Here is a 21588-nt window from a genome sequence, read left to right on the forward strand (position 1 = left end):
CTCAGCCTTCCATCCTTCCGAGGTGGGTAAAATGAGGACCCAGATTGTTGGGGGCAATAGGCAGACCCTGTAAACCTCTTAGAGAGGGCTGTAAAAGCACTATGAAGCGGTATATAAGTCTTAAGTGCTATTGCTATGTGTGTATTGATGGCTGATTTGTCAGAGTGCCAGGCTTCTAGAAATTCCCTGGCATTTTGGAACTTTTAAGAGAGCACCAAGGACCCCTCAAAATATATAGTCCTTAAAGCAGAGATTCCCAATCTTGGCAATTTTTAAGACATGTGGATTTCAACTTCCAGAATTCCCCAGCCAGGGAAATTCTAAGAGTTGAAGTCCACATATCTTAAAGTTGTCAAGATTGGGAACCCCTGCCTTAGAGGATTCCTGCTTAGAAATTCCTGGAAGTTATATAGAGGAAAAATAACGGGAAAAGGGGAGCAAACACCACAGTTAATAGATGGTCTAGGTAAGATGTGAATTGGCTGCCAGACCCAATCATTTTTATGCTCTAGATTCTAGACTGCAATAAGCCAACTTGTTTGGCAGGAATTAAAGTCCCATATAGCTTTCGGCTCACTATACAAAGAGTTATTTTATTGTGTTTAAATACCTTACATAAATGCCAAACCATATAAATAACAATATCTTGTTCTAGCCTTTCCCAGTGTGTTACCCTCCCAATGTAATGGATTGTGATTTCTGTAATTCCCAGTTGCTGGCTGTGGTAGCTAAGAATTAATGGGAGCTGTTGTGTAATATTTTAGAAATCATACATCTGATCATCCCAGCCTTTTTAATTAACACATTTTTGTACTGAAAAGTTTCCATATTCAGGCTTTCCTTTCTTCCTGAGGAATATGATTAGCTCTGAACATTTTATATGTGCTACTTTTGAATCTTAGTTAGCAGAGAACTGTATCAAGGCACCTTTTGCAATGGTTGACTCCCATACAGTGGTGGAATTCAAATTTTTTTACTACCGGTTCTGTGGGTGTGGCAGGAGAAGGATTCTGCAAAATCCCCATTCCCTCCCCAGTCCTGGGGGAAGGATATTGCAAAATCTCCATTCCCACACCACTCTGGGGCCAGCCAGGGGTGGTATTTGCCGGTTCTTTGAACTACTCAAAATTTTTACTACTGGTTCTCCAGAACCTGCTGAATAGTACCCCTGCTCCCATATTCTTTCTAAACTTACTTTCCCTAAAACCATGCCCTATCATAACTGTGACCTTTTATAATATGTATCCTTAGAAGGCCAAATCCCAATGGTACGTATGTGACAATTAAGAAAATTCCCATTGTAGTAAATCACTGACAAAAGCTTGTCTGGCTTGCATAGCGATGTAACTATTGTTTAATAATGTAAGCAATAATGGTATTGGCTGTATTGCCTCAAAAAGAGAAGGCAACAAAAGTATCTTTCTTTGATTCGAGGATATCTATCTTTTGACTGATCTTTTGAATTTCAAAGTCTTTCTAGAAATTGCCATCATGGTCAGCCCTTCAACAGAGCTGAACTGATAGCACTTTTGCATTATGTCCAGAGTAACTTGCAAAACACATCTGATGTAGAGAGTAAATGTTATACTTAAAGTGAGGTGATTTAGGGTTAAGTGTTCATACTGTGGTAACTTGTGATTTATGGGTTTTAAAATTAGATAGGGTAGTTGATGGAAAGTAGGATGTAACCATAGAGAGGAAATACATAAAATAAAATATATATCTATAAGCGTTCTCAAGAATACTAGAAGCCGTTTCTTTAAAAGTGCCTCTCCTGTCCTGTCCTGTCCTGTCTTGTCCTGTCCTCTCTTCTCCTCTCCTCTCTTCCCCTCCCCTCCCCTCTCTTCTCTTCCCCTCCCCTCCCCTCTCTTCTCTTCCCCTCCCCTCCCCTCTCCTCCCCTGCCCTCCCCTCTCCTCTCCTCCACTGCCCTCCCATCTATTTTCCATATTTTCTTTTCACTTCATTATTGCTTCTCTTTATTCTTCTTTAATTCAAAGTTATTACTGTTTTTATTTCTGTTGAAAAACTTCTTCAATAAAAATTGTGTTTTAAAAAAGTTCACACTATGGTAGGTAGAATTCAAGCTGTTAACCTCCTTTTTTTTTTTTTTGCTCACCACACAATTTGCCCTAATTTATTCCATAAGGAAAGAACATTTATTTCAACATAAAAGATTGAAAATATAAAAGATCTACCACTAAGAAAAAGATGATCAAAGATACCGTTTTCTCATTTTCAGTCAAGGGTGCAGCACTGCGTGTGTTCTGTGGCCAGTGACCACTCAGTAGGACTTCTAAGTTTACGTGAAAAAAAGTGCATCATGTTAGCCTCCCGGCATCTCTTTCCTATTCAAAACATCAAGTGGAGACCTTCAGATGACTACCTCGTGGTTGGTTGTACAGATGGTTCCGTATATGTATGGCAAATGGATACTGGTAAGTTATCTACGTGCAAAGGACTTGGCAAAGGACTTTTTTTTAATGATGTAGGACAGCGCGGTCTCCAACCTTTTCACCTTGGCAAACCGGCAGTGGCGAGGGAGAGGGAATGGTTTTGCACGAGTGTGTGTGTGTGTGTGTGTACCACTTTCACAGATGCAGCTTTGGTCACACACTCGCCCACCATTTCCGTGGCCCGGTTCCAAACGGGCGGCCGCTCGGCACTGGGTCGCGGCCCAGGGGTTGGGGGCCCCTGATGTAGAGAGTGATTCAATGCTACTATTCAATCTTATATTAACAAAGGAGTGTCGTTTCTATGTTTATTTTTTTGAAAGAAATCTCTTTTCAGAAATATCCCTGCAAACTGTCAGGATTCCAAGTAATAGACCCATACCAAGCAAAACTTTGAGGCAGATGAATTCCTCAAAGAATAGCTTTACTGGAAATATCATATTGGCACGAATCTGGTGCAAACTGACTCTGAAGGTTCCCACGGTTTTTACCTAGTTAAAAGTTTTTTTCTCTCAACCCCAAAACAATCAGTCACATGGTCCAGAAAGTATTTTATTTTGACTACACAACCCCAGCTATCTCTAATCCCCCCCTCCCTATCCCTCAGCTCCAGTATGGCAGCACTGAAGCTCCAAGATGGCTTCAGCCAGGCCAGCTTCAGGGTTGACACAAACTAGCAATGCCTTTCTAATACAAAATAAGAGGAAGAAGTCAGAAATATCTTTTTCTTTGACTTGAGACATATATTTCTTTCTTTGTCTTGCTAAGTCTAACAAGGCAAAGAAGTTTGTTCCTAAACTTTAATAACATTTTTCTTTTAAACAATGCCCATAAGCCTGTCAGAGTTTGTTGCAGCACACACAAGCAGACTATTAAGGAGAATTCAAAATGTCTTTATATACAAAACACATAAGGCATACAAATACCCTTGTAGGTTTTTCCACGTTGTAGAGAAGAGAAATAGCAAGTACAAACACAGCACAAAATGAAAGCACAAAATGGAGGAGCAAAATGGAGACGAGAGAAGCTAGTGCCCTCAAGCTTATATATATAAAAGTTAAGCCACACCCAGGCTCCAAACTGTCTCTTATGGTCCCATACAACAAATGCTATGTTTCAGTTACCAAACAGCCCTCATTGGCTGACCCGTTGCTATGCCCTATTCCAGTTATACTCTGACACTCCTCCCTTCATAACTGGAATAGAAATAAAATCTATTCCTCGCTTATCATCCATTCATTCATTGACCCTTTAAAGTTATGAGCTTGATGAAAAACTGGAGTTGCAACCGGCCTTCGAACTTATAACTGTTGCACTGTGGTTACATCATGAAGTTCAAGCCAATTACGACCTCCCTCTGCCCCTCCCCCCCTCCCCAGTTGATCTTCATAGTTTTTGTCTGCTTCCAAGTTCTTGGCCTTCTGTGAGGAGACGCTCTGAGGCTCTGGTGCTTTTTACCACACGGTGGCTCTGGGACTGCTTCCAGCTTCACATCCCCACTCCTACTCAGCAATAACCACCCCCAGATCCCCCACTCCTCACTGGTCACCAATGCACTCTTGTGCAACCTTACCCAGCCCCATGGTGCTTGTGCCCCATCTTGCCAGCCATCTGTGTACTTTCAGCACATTCAACCCCTCTACCTTCCTACTGTGCCTCACTGGCCACCCACACACTCTCGGGTACCCCCATCAGCTTAATGACCCACAATTGTCACTTAGCGGCAGAAATTCTGGTCCCAATTATGACCATTAACCAAGGACTACCTGTATTCACTGAAGAACTATAGACACCCGCTTGATGTAGTGATTAAGATACTAGATTAGAATCCAGGAGACTGAGTTTTCCTCATAGGACTTGTAGAAACATGCCTTTTCTGTCACAGTGCCTATCTTCTGGAACAGGGATCTCCAATCTTGGCAACTTTAAGACCTGTGGGGACTTCAACTCCCAGAATTCCTCAGCCAGCATGCGCTGGCTGAGGAATTCTGGGAGTTAAAGTCCACAAGTCGTAAAGTTTCCAAGGTTGGAGACCCCTGTTCTGGAACACCTAAATCTCCTAAATCAGATTGGCTGAGAATCAGGAAGTTAAATGACCAACTGAGAGGGTTGTTTTTTTGTTGTTGTTGATTTTGTTTACCCTCAACAATCACTATAGATTTTTTTTCTTGCTTGTTAATTTGTTTTTTTAAAAATTGTTTTTATTTTGGTGGCTGCCTACCACCGTTGCATTTGCGAGATGGGTGGCCTTATAAACAGAACAAATTAAGTTTTAGAATTCACCAAGAAACTAAATTCCAGTCTTCCATCTATAAGCCCCCTTCCTTTGAATGCTTTTATTGAATGGAGTTCTGTAAAGCAAATTGTTTCTGGACCTAAGGAAGTTGTTTTGCTCGCATTGTAAAGTATGCAGTGCAGCCTGCCTACAGCTAAGCTGGGTTTTTTAAATCTTTTTTTTTTTTTTGCCTTTTTCTTCAGGTGCACTGGACCGATGTGTAATGGGAATAACAGCAGTTGAGATCCTGAATGCTTGTGATGAAGCTGTACCGGCCGCAGTTGATTCTCTCAGCCATCCAGCTGTCAACTTAAAGCAGGCCATGACCAGACGTAGCCTCGCTGCACTAAAAAACGTGGCTCACCAGAAGCTTCAGACACTCGCTACGAATCTGTTGGCATCTGATTCCTCCGATAAAGTAAGGTCTTAAATTGTTCTTTCAAATAATTTCTGGCTGCATCTCAATACAGTATAGAAATGCCTCTTCTCTGTGCTGGTGAAAGGACAGTCTTGGTGAAGGTTGCAAAACGAGGAGATGAAAAATTCATCCTTCCTTTCCCCTTCAGTCCAGCACAGGCAATTTTCCATTTCTAGAGCTTTGCCCTTTGATCTAGAATTCCAGGGGTTATATTTTTTTACAATCAGGTTCCATTTTCTATAGTCTGAAATCATTTTAAACTCCTTTATAGGCCATTATTACCAAACACAATCAAGTAGATTTAAAAATACACTCTGTGTATGTTTCCAGACTCGTATACTTGTGTCCATGCACTCCCTCAAGTTACAAAATCCATGTAGTCTTCTGGCGCCAAATTCTGAAGTAGCTTGCCATTGCTTTCTTCCTAGGGCTAGTGAGACCATCTGGCCCAACGTGTTCCTAAGGCAGGATTAGAACTCAGACTATTCTCTGTAGCACTGTACCAAACTGGCCTTCAAAACACACACTTTAACAGAAATAAACTTTACACCGTCCTTAGCTAACTTATATTCCTGTTTTTCTAGAACAGGCTATATTTAGAAGATGCAATCAGTATCTTCTGTTTTTCTTGCCCTTTTTCTTTGTTCTTTCATTTCCAGATAGTTCAAAGGCAAAGCCTTTTCTCATTTCACAAGAGACGGCTGATGTCTTGCAGTTTATGGGAGCAAAATCATGTCACGCTCAGGATGTTCTCTTTCTGAAATTAAGAAAGGAATTAACATTCTATAGTACTATGAAGGCAGGCTGGTTGCACATTAATCACCTTGGAAAGAAATTGATCCATTTAACAGTTTTAAATTTTGCCTATAGATTACAGGCTATAGATTATCCAGAAGAAAATGTAAATATGTTTCTCTTAAACAAATTTGTGTGTAAACAAATTTGGGCAAAATTTAACTTTGCAAAGCTTTATATCTAGCTTTTAACATTTTGCTACAATCAGATCAGTGTGGGAAATTCAGAAATATAGAGGATGACATTTAAGATCCTGAGCTAATGTGTTATGATGCCATTCACTTTTCTTTTTTAAAATGAAGATACTGGTCTTAGAAGAGGTACATAAGAGGTTTGATAAAAATCTAAAATAAATTCACGTTTCTTTTCCTTTTACTTCCATTTTACCGTCTTGTCCCTTCAACTTTGCAGTATTGAAAATCAGTTAATGAGTGCAAGAAAATATAAATATTGAGATATAAATACACTTTGAGTATTCATATTTTTAGAGAAAAATACCCCTTATTTACTTTTCTAGTTTTTCAGTTGTCCAGACAATGGAACTACATAGCAGTATGGTTTTTTTTTGTTTTTGTTTTGTTTTTGTTTTTTTTTGTATTTTACATGGTTCAAACCTTTGGCGTTCAGGAGTCCCAGCTTCTGGCTGTCCTGGCCTGACTAAGGATAGTGAAGAAACTGGTGGCTATAAATCAGATGGTTCTGAGGGATTGGAAAGAATCCTAAATAAGGCTTGGCTTCAGGCAGAATAAGGCACTGTCAGTACCATGGAGAGCTCCCTGTGAAAGATGACAGGATGGATTCATTCTTAGAACAGTAGCTGCCAGCTGAGACTTTAAGAAGGGTAAAGGTAAAGGTAAAGGTTCCACATGCACATATGTGCTAGTCGTTCCTGACTCTAGGGGGCAGTGCTCCTCTCCGTTTCAAAGCCGAAGAGCCAGCGCTGTCCAAAGACATCTCCGTGGTCATGTGGCTGGCATGACTAAACACTAAAGGCTCACGGAACACTGTTCCCTTCCCACCAAAGGTGGTCCCTATTTTTCTACTTGCATCTTTACGTGCTTTTGAACTGCTAGGTTGGCAGAAGCTGGGACAAGTAACGGGAGCTCACCCTGTTACGCGGCACTAGGGATTTGAACTGCTGAACTGCTGACCTTTCAATCAACAAGTTCAGCATCTTAGCCACTGATCCACCATGTCCCTATTAAGAAGGCTATGATCCACTAATGAAAACATAAGCATAAGCAGTGCCCTGCTGGATTGGCCATCTAGTCCAACACTCTGTTTTACAGTGGCCAATTAAATGCACAAGGAAGCCAAGTAGCCTCTCAGAAGACAGCTTTCAGAGGCAGTCACATTGCCATGAAGACAAAGAGTCATTGATCCCCATGACTTCCATGAATTGGTCCAGTCCTTTTTTTTGAAGCCAGCCAAGCTAGTATCCCTCACTACACGTCATGATGGCAGATTCCAAAGTTTAATGACACATTGTGTAAAAAAAAAAAAAACTTATATAATCCCCTAGTTTTGTCCTTTCATAGGCTTAAAGAGCCTTTTCTGAAGTTTCAGTCTGCTGTGTCATTGAGGGCCTCCCTAGTCTATGGTGGCTTATCCTCAGAATTGGGGCTATTGGATAATGAGGAAGGGTAATATCCTCAGGTTGGATAGCAGAAGAGAGAGCACCGAGGACAATAGTTGACTGATCTTTTGAATTTCAAAGTCTTCCTAGAAATAACCTTTATGGTCAGTCCTTCCACCCTGCTGAGCTGATAGTACTTCTGCATTTATTTATTTATTTATTTATTCATTTATTCATTCATTCATTCATTCATTCATTCATTCATTCATTCATTCATTCATTCAATCAATCAATCAATTTGTATGCCACCCCTCAGGGCAGCTCACAATGCTTTTAAAATCATTATAAAAAACATTTAAGAATTAAAAACATTAAAAACATTAAAACTCATTCACACCATTCATGGCCGGATCTCGCTGGATCGCAAGAGTGAGATCAACAGCCCTAGGCCTGCCGGAAAAGCCAGGTCTTCACCGCTTTTCGGAAGGCCAATAGAGTGGGGATGGTCCAGACCTCAGGAGGTAACTGGTTCCAGAGAGCTGGGGCAGCCACAGAGAAGGCCCTCCCCTGCGGGCCCGCCAGCCGGCATTGTTTAGCTGACGGGACCCGGAGGAGACCAACTCTGTGGGATTCAGCCTCTGTTTGCAGGTGCATGTTGTAACTTGGCTCTAGAGAGATGGAATTCTAAGGAAGGATGTGTGGAGTGTCTGAAACATAAGCAAATGCATAAGCTATAGCAGGGATGTCAAATTCAAGGCCCGGGGGATCGATCCGGCCCACGGGGTACTCAGATCTGGCCCATGGGGCTGCCCTGGAAACAGCAAAGGACCCGCCTGCAGTGCCTCTGCCAGTAAAAACGGAACTCAGGAAGGCTTTACGTGGCCCTCCCGAGCTCCGTTTTCACTGGCAGAGGGTTGCAGGAGGCCGTTGCAGCGGAAAATAGAACTCGAGAGCCCGTTTTTGCTGGCAGAGTGCTTGGGGCACCACAGGCCCCCCCCCAACACAATTGACGTTGAGCTGGCTACACCCACCCCAGCTCCCCAAGGTCAAACACAACCCTGATGCGGTCCTCAATGAAATCGAGTTTGACACCCCTGAGCTATAGCTTTGAATAAAAAAGGTTGCAGGTTATGTCCACAGCATTTTAGCTTAGGCTGGGATAAACTCTATCTGAAACCCTCGAAAAAGACTGTCTTGAGCTTGACAGACCAAAGATCTTAACCCCTGATTTGTTGAAATGTAGTCTGGAGTTCATCATATTCAACGTTTTGTCCAGGAACTTTCTAAGCACCTGATTCTGGAGACATAACACCATTCTGATCCTTTTCAAATATTTAATTGCTTTGCCTGCAGGGGCTGAGACTGTGTTGTAGCAGTGGGTGTTAAGCATTACTCAAACTTAAGAGCATCATTAAATTACTAGCATCTTAAATGATTGACTCGGTTCAGCAGTTGGTTTGACCTAAGCTGCTTATCACAATATTGAATTAAAATGTAATTATTCCATTGCAGCTGATTCTTCCTTTCTTTGGATGCAGTAAAGGGAATCTTTTGTGTTCCAGTAGAAATCTTTAAGCAGTCTCAATCTCACTGAGAATACCTTTTCCTTTCAGGTTTTCCATTTTGGTATTGTTAGGCTTCTGTATAAGGAGTAGGTTACTTTCAGCAGATTTTTTTTTCTCATTACATTAATTCAATTAATTTGTTCAGTTTGGACTGAGTGGCCCACAGTGTAACAAAATATATATACTGCTCAAAAAAATAAAGGGAACACAAGCAGAAGACATCCGAGATCTGAATGAATGAAATAGCCTTATTAAATACTTTGTTCTTTACATACAGTAGTTTATATATTGCTCAAACAACTAAAGGGAACACAAAACTACTGTTTGTAACGAACAAAGTATTTAATAAGGCTATTTCATTCATTCAGATCTCAGATGTCTTCTGCTTGTGTTCCCTTTATTTTTTTGAGCAATGTATTTTTTAAAAAAAATCAGCAAAACAAATAAGCAGATAACAAACAAGATGGTGATTCCAAGCAACATCAAAACAGGGTGCTTTAAACCACTGTAGTACCAATCAAAAGAGCCTTGGTACTACAGTGGTTTAAAGCACCCTGTTATTAACACAGCTGCCTGCAATTTACTGCTGGTTCGAATCTCTCCAAGGCTCAAGGTTGACTCAGCCTTCCATCCTTTGTAAGGTAGGTTAAATGAGGACCCAGTTTGTGGGGGCAATAAGCTGACTTTGTATAAATATACAAAAGTATGAAGGCTATTGCTTAACGCACTGTAAGCCGCCCTGAGTCTCCGGAGAAGGGCGGCATATAAATCAAATTTAAAAAAAAAAAAAAAAACTCATAAAGGTTTTTTTTCCCAGCCACTCTAACCCAGGGCTTGTAAGAACTGCCAAGTCTTCAAGGCCCTCCAATACATTATCAGGATGAAAGCCACTCAAACTGCAGTGGGGAAATCTTCATTTCAGAAGATGGGCACTAAAACAGAAGTCGCATCTCCTGAATCTCGAAATATGATTCTGTATAATTGAAGGGACCTCAAGCATATCAATCCTGTCAGTTCATATTGGCGGACAGTCATTATGGTTCCTCAAATAACCATGACATAGTATGCATGGCCTATATAGGCCTTTATAGGTCATAAACAGCACCTTGAATCACAGCTGGAAGCGTACACCTTGTGCAGTGGTGGGGTTCAATTTTTTTTACTAGCGGTTCTGTGGGTGTGGCATGGCTTGGTGGCAGGGGAAGGATACTGTAAAATCTCCATTCCCACCCCACTCCAGGGGAAGGATACTGTAAAATCTCTATTCCCTCTCCAATCCAGGGGAAGGTTACTGCAAAATCCCCATTTCCTCCCGATCAGCTGGGACTCGGGAGGCAGAGAATAGATGGGTGCGGGGCTAGTCAGAGGTGGTATTTACCGGTTCTCCCAACTACTCAAAATTTCCGCTACCAGTTCTCCAGAACTGGTCAGAACCTGCTAAATACCACCTCTGACCTTGTGGAACAAAGGTGTCACATGGATTAAGAAAAACACACCCATCATTGCCCACACTGCTGCATTCTGGACCAGTTGAAACTTCTGAGAGGTGTTCAAAGTCAGCCCTATGTAGACCACATGACAGTAGTTGAGTTGTGATAGCTACTACATCATCAGTAACTATCTAAGAGGCCTTACAATCCAGGAAAGGGCACCCCCTCCCAGAACATCAGACGAAGCTGTGCAAAAGTATTCTTGGCCATAGCTACCACCTGCTCATCAAGCAGGAGCTGTCAATCCAAGAAGACCCCTAACTTGTGTGTCTCCTTGAGGGGGGAAAGTACAACCATCCAAAATCCAAGTTGGAATCTCCCCAAATCTAGGTAGCCCTAATAACTATAGCCAGTCTTAGTAGGATTAAACTGAAGGTGTCTCAAAGAATAGAATAGAATAGAATAGAACAGAACAGAACAGAACAGAACAGAACAGAACAGAACAGAACAGAACAGAACAGAACAGAATAGAATAGAATAGAATAGAATAGAATAGAATAGAATTTTTTATTGGCCAAGTGTGATTGGACACACAAGGAATTTGTCTTGGTGCATATGCTCTCAGTGTACATAAAAAGAAAAGATACATTTTTTATTTTTTTTTTGAAAAAGGTACTTTTTCAAAAGGCAACTGGACTGTTTTTTCCTTGAGGAAGCTGTTTCACGTCTCATCCAAGAAGCTTGATCGGAACCGATGAAGCTTCCTAGAAGAGAAGCAAAATGTCTTCTTCAAGGAAAAAAAAAAACCCAGCCCAGTTGCCTTTTGAAAAAGCACCTTTGAGACAACTATGGATGACTGAGAATCTCCTTCCAAGTCTGCATAAGTGCTTGAGTTTCTGGTAACGTTGTAATATACTTGGGAGCCCTCTTAAACTCATAGGTTCTGCTTGAACAACAGATGGATGCTTATAGCCAAAGGTGGAGTTTTACATACAATCAGATGTTAAAAGAGGGGTGTAGTCCAGAACTAGAGACATGTGATCAAAAGTAGCAGACCCTTCATTAAGAAACTGAGCTTAGATTTAGACTTAGACTAACTTCATTGTCACTTTGAATGTATACTAATCGGCATACATTAAAATGAAATTTCATTGCATACAGCTCTCAAAGGGTCACCACCTCCAATATACACTGCATAAACATGACAAAATAAATAAATAAATTCAAAATTATGCATATGCCCACATATATTATATGACATGGAGAAACAACACATTCTAGATCGGATGTATACAGGTACATGGTGAGAAAAATGAATCTTCCGAGTTTACCAGACGGATGGCATAGGGAACAAAGCTATGACAGAATCTGGTAGTCCTGCTAGAAATACTTTGAAACCTCCTCCCAGAAGAAGCAGTAGAAACAGACCCTGAAGTGGGTGTGCAGGGTCTCTATGCTTTGAGCTCTAAGCACATAGCGCTTATGAGCAGTATCCTGAATTAACGGGAAGTCAGCTTCCTATAATCTTCTCGGCTGTCCTTACCACTCTCTGTATGGACTTTCTATCTGAGGCATTGCTATCACCAAACCAGTAATGCGGTTTGTTAACCGCACTGAGATTTGTAACCGACTGACACACTGTGTGCATTTGTAATGGATGATGGATTTGTTTTATGTTTTGTTTTAAAAAAAAAAAAAAGAATTCTGTTTTGACCCATTCTCCTTGGATGACAATGATTCACTATTGATGATCGTACCATAGATATTTGAAGACATAATTATCAAGGAATCCGCAGTTCCCCATTATATATTATATAAATTTCAATGAACAAGTATTTCATGTTTACATAGTATAATATGATGGTGTTTTGATTATTACTTTGACAGGAGGCTTGATATCTGAGATGATCAGATATCAAACATAATTACGGTAGAAGTTCTGTGTTCTTCAGAACAAAGAGTTACTTTGCTTTTTAACAGCAGGACAGTAGAGGGCATTAGAGATCTACTTCTTGTTAGATTCATAGTTCTAGAGATTTTAGACATTTTATATAGATTTTTTTATTTGCAACCCCTCCACACACCTGACTATATAGATTTTAGCCAGGTTTAAAATCGATGAAACCCACATGTGTAAAGCTGGGAAACAGGATTACTAGTAAGCTCTAACATGACTATTTTTCTATTATATATCTTCGGATCATTTCCCCCACAAGCTTAAAACTAAAAAAAACCCCCTGAAATGTCAGAATAAAGCCAAAAAAATCAACTTCTTATACCTTTCTAATAATGTAAAATACTAAAAGGAAGCCGAATTTGCGTGGGGTGCAATAGTTAATATTATATAGGTGGTTAAGAAATTATTCATGTAAATCACCATTAAGGAAGTAAAATCCTATATACGATTCATGGCTATCATTTTTAATTTTCTTTCTTTCTTTCTTTCTTTCTTTCTTTCTTTCTTTCTTTCTTTCTTTCTTTCTTTCTTTCTTTCTTTCTTTCTTTCTTTCTTTCTTTCTTTCTTTTTTAACCTTTCCTTTCCTTTGGTTTTTATGCATTCAGTTATTTCAATTTACCATTAAAGTTTCATTGGTGAAGCTGCTTTCACAGGGAATTGGAGGTGGGGTATCAGAGGCATCCTCAGTTCTGCTCTTGGAGTGATTCCAAATATTCTGGAACAGACTGAGACAATCCAGGCATAGTAGGAAGGTGTGTATCCCACCAGGGAAGTAGATCTCCGCTGTCTATGTCTAAAAAGTTGGATTTATTTTATTTGTTTGTTTGTTTGTTTGTTTAATATGCTTTGAATTTATTTATTTATTTATTTATTTATTTATTTATTTATTTATTTATTTATTTATTTAATATGCTGCCCATTTAGTGGGTCTCTGCTGCCTGTGTGTAAAAAAAATTTGTTTGTTTAATATGCTACCCATCTAGTGGCTCTCTGCTGCCTGTGTCTAAAAATTCTTGTTTGTTTGTTTGTTTGTTTGTTTAATATGCTACCTATCTAGTGGGTCTATGCTGCCTTTGTCTAAAAAGTCTTTTTTTCTTATTTATTTATTTATTTATTTATTTATTTATTTATTTATTTATTTATTTATTTATTTATTTATTTATTTAATATGCTACCCATCTAGTGGGTCTCTGCTGCCCGTGTCTAAAAAATTCTTATGTTTGTTTGTTTCTTTAATACTCTACCCATCTAGTGGGTTTCTGCTGCCTTTGTCTAAAAAGTCTTGTTTGTTTGTTTGTTTGTTTGTTTATTTAATATGCTACCCATCTAGTGGCTCTTTGCTGCCTGTGTCTAAAAATTCTTGTTTGTTTGTTTGTTTGTTTAATATGCTACCCATCTAGTGGGTCTATGCTGCCTGTGTCTAAAAATTCTTGTTTGTTTGTTTCTTTAATACGCTACCCATCTAGTGGCTCTCTGCTGCCTGTGTCTAAAAATTCTTGTTTATTTGTTTGTTTGTTTAATATGGTACCCATCTAGTGGGTCTATGCTGCCTGTGTCAAAAAAAATTGTTTGTTTGTTCGTTTATTTATTTATTTATTTATTTATTTATTTAGTTAGTTAGTTAGTTAGTTAGTTAGTTAGTTAGTTAGTTATTATATTACCCATCCCACCTAGAGGAGACCCTAGGGGGCTTACTATCCAAATGCAACATTAACATAATAAATATTAGCACTAAAATTGATTTTTATCTCGGTGCCTGGAGCTGTGGCAAGCTAGATAAGAATGAACAGGTTTCAACTCAACCCTAGCCAGATGGAATGGCTTTGAGTATTAGGGCATCCTGGATTTGATGATTTTTCCACCCTTAACGCTGGATGGGGTTGTAGTATTCCAGACAGAATGTGGGCACAGCACTTGACAGAAGAATGAGTGGTGGGGAGGGCAGCTGTGACTGGAGGTTGTTGTACCAATTGTGTCCCTTCCTGGATCAGAAGACATTACACATAACTGTTCATGGTTCAGTCCCATCCCAAATGGATTACTGCAGTGCTCTCTAATGATACTTGCCTCTGGAGAACATCTGGAATTTCAGTTAGTCCAAAATGCAGTGGTATGGGCAAATATGGATGTATGATATTGTCTATGGAGATTTTCAGGCATCCAGATCATGTTTGTCCCAAAGGTGCTTTTTCAAGAGGCAGCTGGACTTTCTTGTTTTTGTTTGAAGACGTTTCACTTCTCATCCAAGAAGCTTCTTCAGCTCTGACTGGATGGTGGGGAATGGAAGGATTTATATTCCTTGCAGACAGATTTATATCAGGACACAGATAAACCTCCAGGTGGCCTCAGTGACTCTCTAAAAGAATGCAGATGAGGAGCTGTCTGCAAGGAGTATAAATCCTTCCATTCCCACCATTCAGCCAGAACTGAAGAAACTTCTTGGATGAGAAGTGAAAGATTTTTAAGAAAAAACCAAAAACAAAGGAAGTCCAGCTGACTTTTCAAAAAGCATCTTTGGGACATCTGACCTTTCAGTTAAGTTATTTTTTTTTTTCATCCTTTCTTACCTCCTAATAATTCCCTGCCCTTTTCTTTGCAAGATTTTAGAAGTGGTTTGTCCTTGCTTCTTTTTTAGGGCTGAGAAAGAGTGACTAGTCCAAAGTCACCCAACTGGCTTTGCACTTAAGGCAGGACTAGAGCACACACCCCCAACAACATTGGTAGGGCAAAGTACAGTATATAAACAGGCAGCAAACCCCACACACTCACCAGCACTGATGATGTTATCTAGCCTGTAATGAGACATCTGCAAGCAAACAACCAAGCTTAGAGAGCACAAAAAATAGATAAAGATCTGCAGGACACTTATTTTCAGTAGAATATTTATTATTACTTTAAAAGCTAACAAAACTGGCCTTCTAGTTGTTATATGTATACATACATACATACATACATACATACATACATACATACATACATACATATAATATATATATGTGTGTGTGTGTGTTTTTTTTCTTTTAGCCAAGTTTTTCCTATGTAACCAAGGTTTTTCTGCAGCCCTAGCTCAGTGGAGTCACATCCACTCAGAAAGTAATGCCCAAGCTTTGTTTAAAAACGTAATATATACATACTGTTTCAAAACATTCTCAGTATCGAGCACTTAGTGATACCTATGTTTAAAATAGATTCATACTATTAATTTTGTGGTTTTCAAACATTACAACTGTATTGGGTTATTTATTTATTTAGTGGATGGAAACTGTATTGGGTGCTCCTGTCCAAGATATTTACACTGTATAATGTACAAATCCATAAACAGAAAAACATACCAGAGATAATTGTATTCTGTGTTTTGTTAAAGGGAAACTTGCCAAAATATTCGCACAACTCTCTGATGGTTCAAGCCCTGAAGACCAACTTAACAGACCCAGATGTCCATATTCTCTTCTTTGATGTGGAAGCTCTGATTATTCAGTTACTAACTGAGGAAGCCTCCAGGCCTAACACAGCCCTTATTTCCCCTGAGAATTTACAGAAAGCATCTGGCAGCTCTGACAAAGGAAGTCCCTTCCTGGCTGGCAAACGAGCCGCAGTCCTGCTTCAGCAGGTCAAAGAAACTGTCAAAGAAACAATCAAAGAAAACATAAAAGAACGTCTTTTTGACGAAGATGATGAGGATGAGGAAGCCAGACAGAGAAGAGAGGACGGTGACCCTGAATACCGGTCTAGCAAATCAAAGCCCTTAACTCTTTTAGAATATAACCTAACCATGGACACAGCCAAGCTGTTTATGTCGTGTCTTCATGCTTGGGGCTTGAACAGTGTTCTGGATGAACTTTGCAGCGAGCGTCTAGGGATGTTGAGGCCTCACTGTTCTGTCTCTTTTGGCTTGCTTTCAAGAGGCGGCCACATGTCTTTGATGCTCCCAGGGTATCATAAGCCTGTAGACCAGGTACCCTCTAGTGATAGAAAAGACATAGTAAAGCCTGACTCTCTGACAGAGCGACACATCAGGGGGACGTATGGCATTTCACGTGCAGTAACAACCCAGCACCTCCTTTCCATCATCTCCCTGGCAAACACCTTGATGAGCATGACCAATGCAACTTTTATTGGAGAGCATATGAAAAAGGGGCCAGCCAGGTACCTTTAACAATTTCATTTATTAGTGGTTCATCTCTTTGTTTTCGCTCCCTTCTCCCTTCCAGAATTCCATACTACATTGCAAACTTGATTTAGCAGTCCATGATGCCACGGACCAAATTCCCATCTCTCTGCATGAATGAGTGTAAAATAATGCCAATATTGCCATGCCCTTTGTTTGTATAATGATGCAATGGTGGCATCATTTTTGTAACGATATTGCTGTAGGTATCAAGGTGTCTGATTGACCAATCAGGAGTAATGGACGCCTCCCTCTCCTAGGTCTGTCCACTAAATTGAGGTTACATTGTATATATATATATATATGTATGTATGTATGTATGTATGTATGTATATATGTATATGTATATGTATATGTATATGTATATGTATATGTATATATATATATGTATATAAGCCGTGGTGGTGCAGTGTTTAGAATGCAGTACTGCAGGCTACTTCTGCTGACTGCTGACTGCCTGCAGTTAAGAGTCTCACCGGCTCATGGAAGTCCGACTCAGCCTTCCATCCTTCTGAGGTGGGTAAAATGAGGACCCAGGTTGTTGGGGGCAATATACTGACTCTGTAAAACTGTTTAGAGAGGGCTGTAAAGCACTGTGAAACGATATATAAGTCTAAGTCATATTGCTATTTGTATTTGCCGGAGATCATAATCCGGCAAATATAAATATATACAATAAGTGGTATTTAATTTGTTCAATTATTTGTTGAATTGAAACTAAATTGTGAACGCAGAACTAGCAAGTAAGGTTTGGATTTAAGTGATACCAGACTTGGGCAGGAAGGGATAGCAATTGTCATGGGGGGGGGGGGTCATTACAAAATGCTTTACCCAAAATAATGGTAAATTCAGAGGTCCAAAGCTCTTTTGTTCAGGTAAATCTTATTTATTTCGTGTAGTATTTGTTAACTCATTTCCTATCTTACCCTATATTTTATATTATGCTGTTGTCTTACCTCATATGCCCTATCTTGACTATATTCTGTCTTTGATCTTATTCACACAATTTCATCCTGCCCTTCCCAGCCAACCCTGTTCAAAGTCATTTGTCTGTACAATCAGCTTGCTGCTCTCAGGTGTCCTTTGTAGCGCTTTGTCTTGCTCTCAGAGCTGCTGCTTTCTGGGACTCTTGGGTTCTGCATTCTGCTTCCACCAGCTCTTCTTCTTGGCCCTGCCTGGGAGAATTCCTTGACCGACAGAGTCCGGAGTATGTCCCTTCTGCCATTGAGGGTAGGGTGAGCTAGTCCCATCTGGCTGAGCTGGTTCCTCAGATAGCCTGAAGGGCTTTAAAAGTTATAACACCCTTGAAAACACCTTGAATTGAATCCAGGAGCAAAGTCAGTGCAACATGTGAACAGTAGTGTAACATGGGCCACCTTAGCAGCCCCAAGAACTGCCCATTCTGCTGCCTTTTGAGCCGTGGTTGCGCAGTGGCATACTGCAAGCTACTTTCTGCTGACTGCCGGCTGCCTGCAATTTGGCAGTTTGAATTTCGCCAGGCTGAAGGTTGACTCAGCCTTCCATCCTTCCGAGGTGGGTAAAATGAGGACCCAGATTGTTGGGGGCAATAGGCCGACTCTGTAAACCACTTAGAGAGGGCTGTAAAAGCACTGTAAAGGGGTATATAAGTCTTAAGTGCTATTGCACTTAAACTTTTCTATTTCAGCAAGCTGGCCTGGCCTAACTCCCATCTTTTAAATTTTTAAATTTTTTAATTCGTGATTTTACAAATTGGGTGTTTTAATCTGTGTTTCGGCCGAAATATTTAATAATTTTAAGGGATTTTTAATATTTGTATTATCTGTATTTTATCTTGGCTGTTCACCGCCCTGAGTCCTTCGGGAGTAGGCCGGTATAGAAATTTGATAAATAAATAAATAAATAAATAAATAAATAAATAAATAAATAAATAAATAAATAAATAAATAAATAAATAAATAAATAAATAAATAAATAAATAAATAAATAAATAAATAAATAAATAAATAAATAAATAAATAAATAAATAAATAAATAAATAAATAAATAAATAAATAAATAAATAAATAAATAAATAAATAAATAAATAAATAAATAAATAAATAAATAAATAAATAAATAAATAAATATTGCTATTGTTACTTTGCACCAGCTGAAGCTTCTGGATATTCTTCAAGCCCGATGTAGAACATATTGCAATAGTCCATGCATAAGATGACCAGGACTTGAGTGACTGAGAATAGGAACTCCCAATCCAGGAAGGGGCGCAATTGGCACACAGCACATAGTTGTACAAAGGCTCTCCTAGCCACAATTGCCACCTGCTCATTGAACAGGAGTCATGAGTCTAGGAGAACCTACAGATTGCGTACCAGGTCTGTCTGGGGTAGTGCAGCCCCATCGAGAACTAAAGATACTAAAGTCCCACAGCTGGAAATTCCATGCACCCAAAGCCACTACAATGTTAAACAGTCATTAATGAGTGCCTTCATGAGAACCATGGCAAGAATCTTCATCTGCCTGTCCCACAAAGAAAAGCAAAAGAAATTCTGGAAGAGGGTAAATCTTTTCTAGAAGATTATGAAGATTTGGAGAAAACAAATGGGCTAAAAAGAAGATCAGGGGGAAAAAAGTACTGCAGATCGGTGTAGATAAGGTGGGAGTTTCTAATATGTTTTCTTAAGACACCAGGCTCAAATATGAAAGTATAAACAATCTCCTTTATGTGCTTAATTATAAATTCACAAGTGTTTTATTTGTAGGCCACCTAGACCAGGGACTCCTGACCTTGGAAGAGTGAAGACTTCTACTCCACTTGCTAGTCCAACAGCACAAGGACTGATTAAACAAGGTAATGAACCTCAGGCTTTTCAGAATTTGTGAATTGTAGTCAAAACTACAGTGATTTAGACTGCTTTTGCAAACTTGAAATGAAAAACATATTGTCTTTGGCAATGAGACGGAGTTGAAATAATTTTTGATAATGGTAAGAAATTACTAATATCCATGAAAGTGAAAGTCTTCTTTCTACGTACAATATTTGAAACCATAAATATTTTTTTTTGAAAAACCCACCATGCTCACTCTTAGGAATTTTACTTCCTATCCAACTTTATATTGCATTCATCCATTATTCTCTTTCAATGCTTAATAGGAACTATGAATTTGGAAATATTTTCTGTTGCATTTTAGAAGTGATTCAAGGTCAGCTTGTTTTGGGGTGAAACTGGCAGGTGACAGCTTAATTTCTTATAGATTGCAATTCAATTGACATTTGATCCATCTGGTGGAAAATAGCAACTACCTTGGTCAGATTTTTATTCAATTTTTTATGTTTATTGAAGTACTTAAAGCTCCTTTTAATCCAGTAGTAACCTTAAGGGGGAAAATGTTAGGTTCAAAATGTTCTCTTCCCTTTCACCTTTTCTATTATTGATGCTGTAGATGAACTTTCTCTAGTGTTTAGCACCTGTAAGCTGTAAATTGTCCTGCCCTCATTTTTTAAAGTAGTTAAAAAAGTGAAGGATTTTACAGCGTTTGCAGAAAATAAAGCTTAAATATTTATTTGCCTGCATGTAAAATGATTTATAATTTATAGTAAACATTACAAATGCAATCCTCAGCAAAATTAAATCCATTAAAAAAATAAAAAAGCACTGCTAAACAATACATAAACCTAACAAGTAAGGACATAACAATATCCTTAATTATAGAAAGTTCTAAACCAGTTAAAGGCCAAGTTAATAATAAAGGAAACCTTTAGGACAGTTTGAAGTTTCACCGAATGAAATTTCTACAAACAGAAACATCAGCGAAAAGGTCTTGTTGATTTGTGGCCACCTACTCAGCTGCTTTGCTAGATGGACAGAAAGGTAGCTGTTTTCTGATATTGTATGCGCTTCTCCAAAAATGAAATGAAAGTTCATTAATATATTGACCAAAAAAGTTAGCTCACTATTTTTTATAAAACCTGTTTCATTGATGTTTTTTTTAAAAAAAATATGCCATACAAAGTACTTGTTATATTATACGTTATACATTATGGATTATAATAATGCCAGCTAAATGTCAGGAATTGTTCAGAGTTTAGTCTATAGCACCATCATGCAAGCAGCTGCAATGGGCCAAGTACATCCCCATCTACTTTTTTTTAATAATTCCTCCACCACTACCACCACCCCAAAATCTCATGGAATCTCACATGATTTTAGCAGTCTCATGCCCTTGGTATTATGTTAAGTGTTTTGTGGTTTTGACTTTCTTGGCAAGATCTTGCATGATTTAACCATTTCTTCTATTGCTCTGTGGTTGTTGTTTATTATTTAGGGGATCCATGAGTAGTGGCATGGGCTAGCGTAGATGTCTTCATAACCATTGCCATTGTGTTTCTAGCTCCCATTCAGTCTTCACTAAGCAGATCTACAGCTAGGAGGCTAGGGGTTTTTTTGGCCTCATGACTTTCAGTTTCATTGCTCTCATTTTCCCCAACAAACATACAAAAGAGTAGAGTAGAGTAGAGTAAAATAAAATGAGTAGCGTAGAGTAGAGTAGAGTAGAGTAGAGTAGAGTAGAGTAGAGTAGAGTAGAATAGAATAGAATAGAATAGAATAGAATAGAACAGAACAGAACAGAACAGAACAGAACAGAACAGAACAGAATTACCGTATTTTTTGGACTATAAGACACACCGGACTATAAGATGCACCTAAATTTACAGGAGGAAAACAAGAAAAAAATAGTTTTTGGCCTCTGCACATCGGATTTTCGCCCTCCCAGGCCCCCAGAAGCACTCTGCAGTGCTCTGCACGGCCCATTTTCACCAAAAATGGGCCCTTTTTGGGCTCCCAAGCCCTCTGCACATTGCGTTTTAACCCTCCCCAGCCTGCAGAAGCACTCTCCGCACCCATTTTTGGCCTGCAGAGTGCTTCTGGGGGGCAGGGAGGGTGAAAACATGACGCAAGGAGGGCTTGGGGG

The 21588-nt window shown here is 39.3% G+C and overlaps 1 protein-coding gene across 2 annotated transcripts in view; it reads left to right on the plus strand.

Moving 5' to 3' along the window:
* The window catches only part of WDR7 (WD repeat domain 7), a 240191-nt gene that overhangs the window by 34194 nt on the left and 184409 nt on the right, over positions 1-21588 (plus strand). For both annotated transcript variants that reach the window (XM_034442484.2, XM_034442485.2), the window contains exons 13-16: positions 2241-2436; positions 4930-5144; positions 15832-16613; positions 19377-19465. In XM_034442484.2, the coding sequence (XP_034298375.2) occupies positions 2241-2436; positions 4930-5144; positions 15832-16613; positions 19377-19465 (1282 nt within the window). The remainder of the gene's footprint in view (positions 1-2240; positions 2437-4929; positions 5145-15831; positions 16614-19376; positions 19466-21588) is intronic.

The sequence above is a fragment of the Pantherophis guttatus genome, chromosome 2, assembly GCF_059756535.1.
Source record: "Pantherophis guttatus breed Tessera chromosome 2, ASM5975653v1, whole genome shotgun sequence".
Classification (NCBI taxonomy): Eukaryota; Metazoa; Chordata; class Lepidosauria; order Squamata; family Colubridae; genus Pantherophis; species Pantherophis guttatus.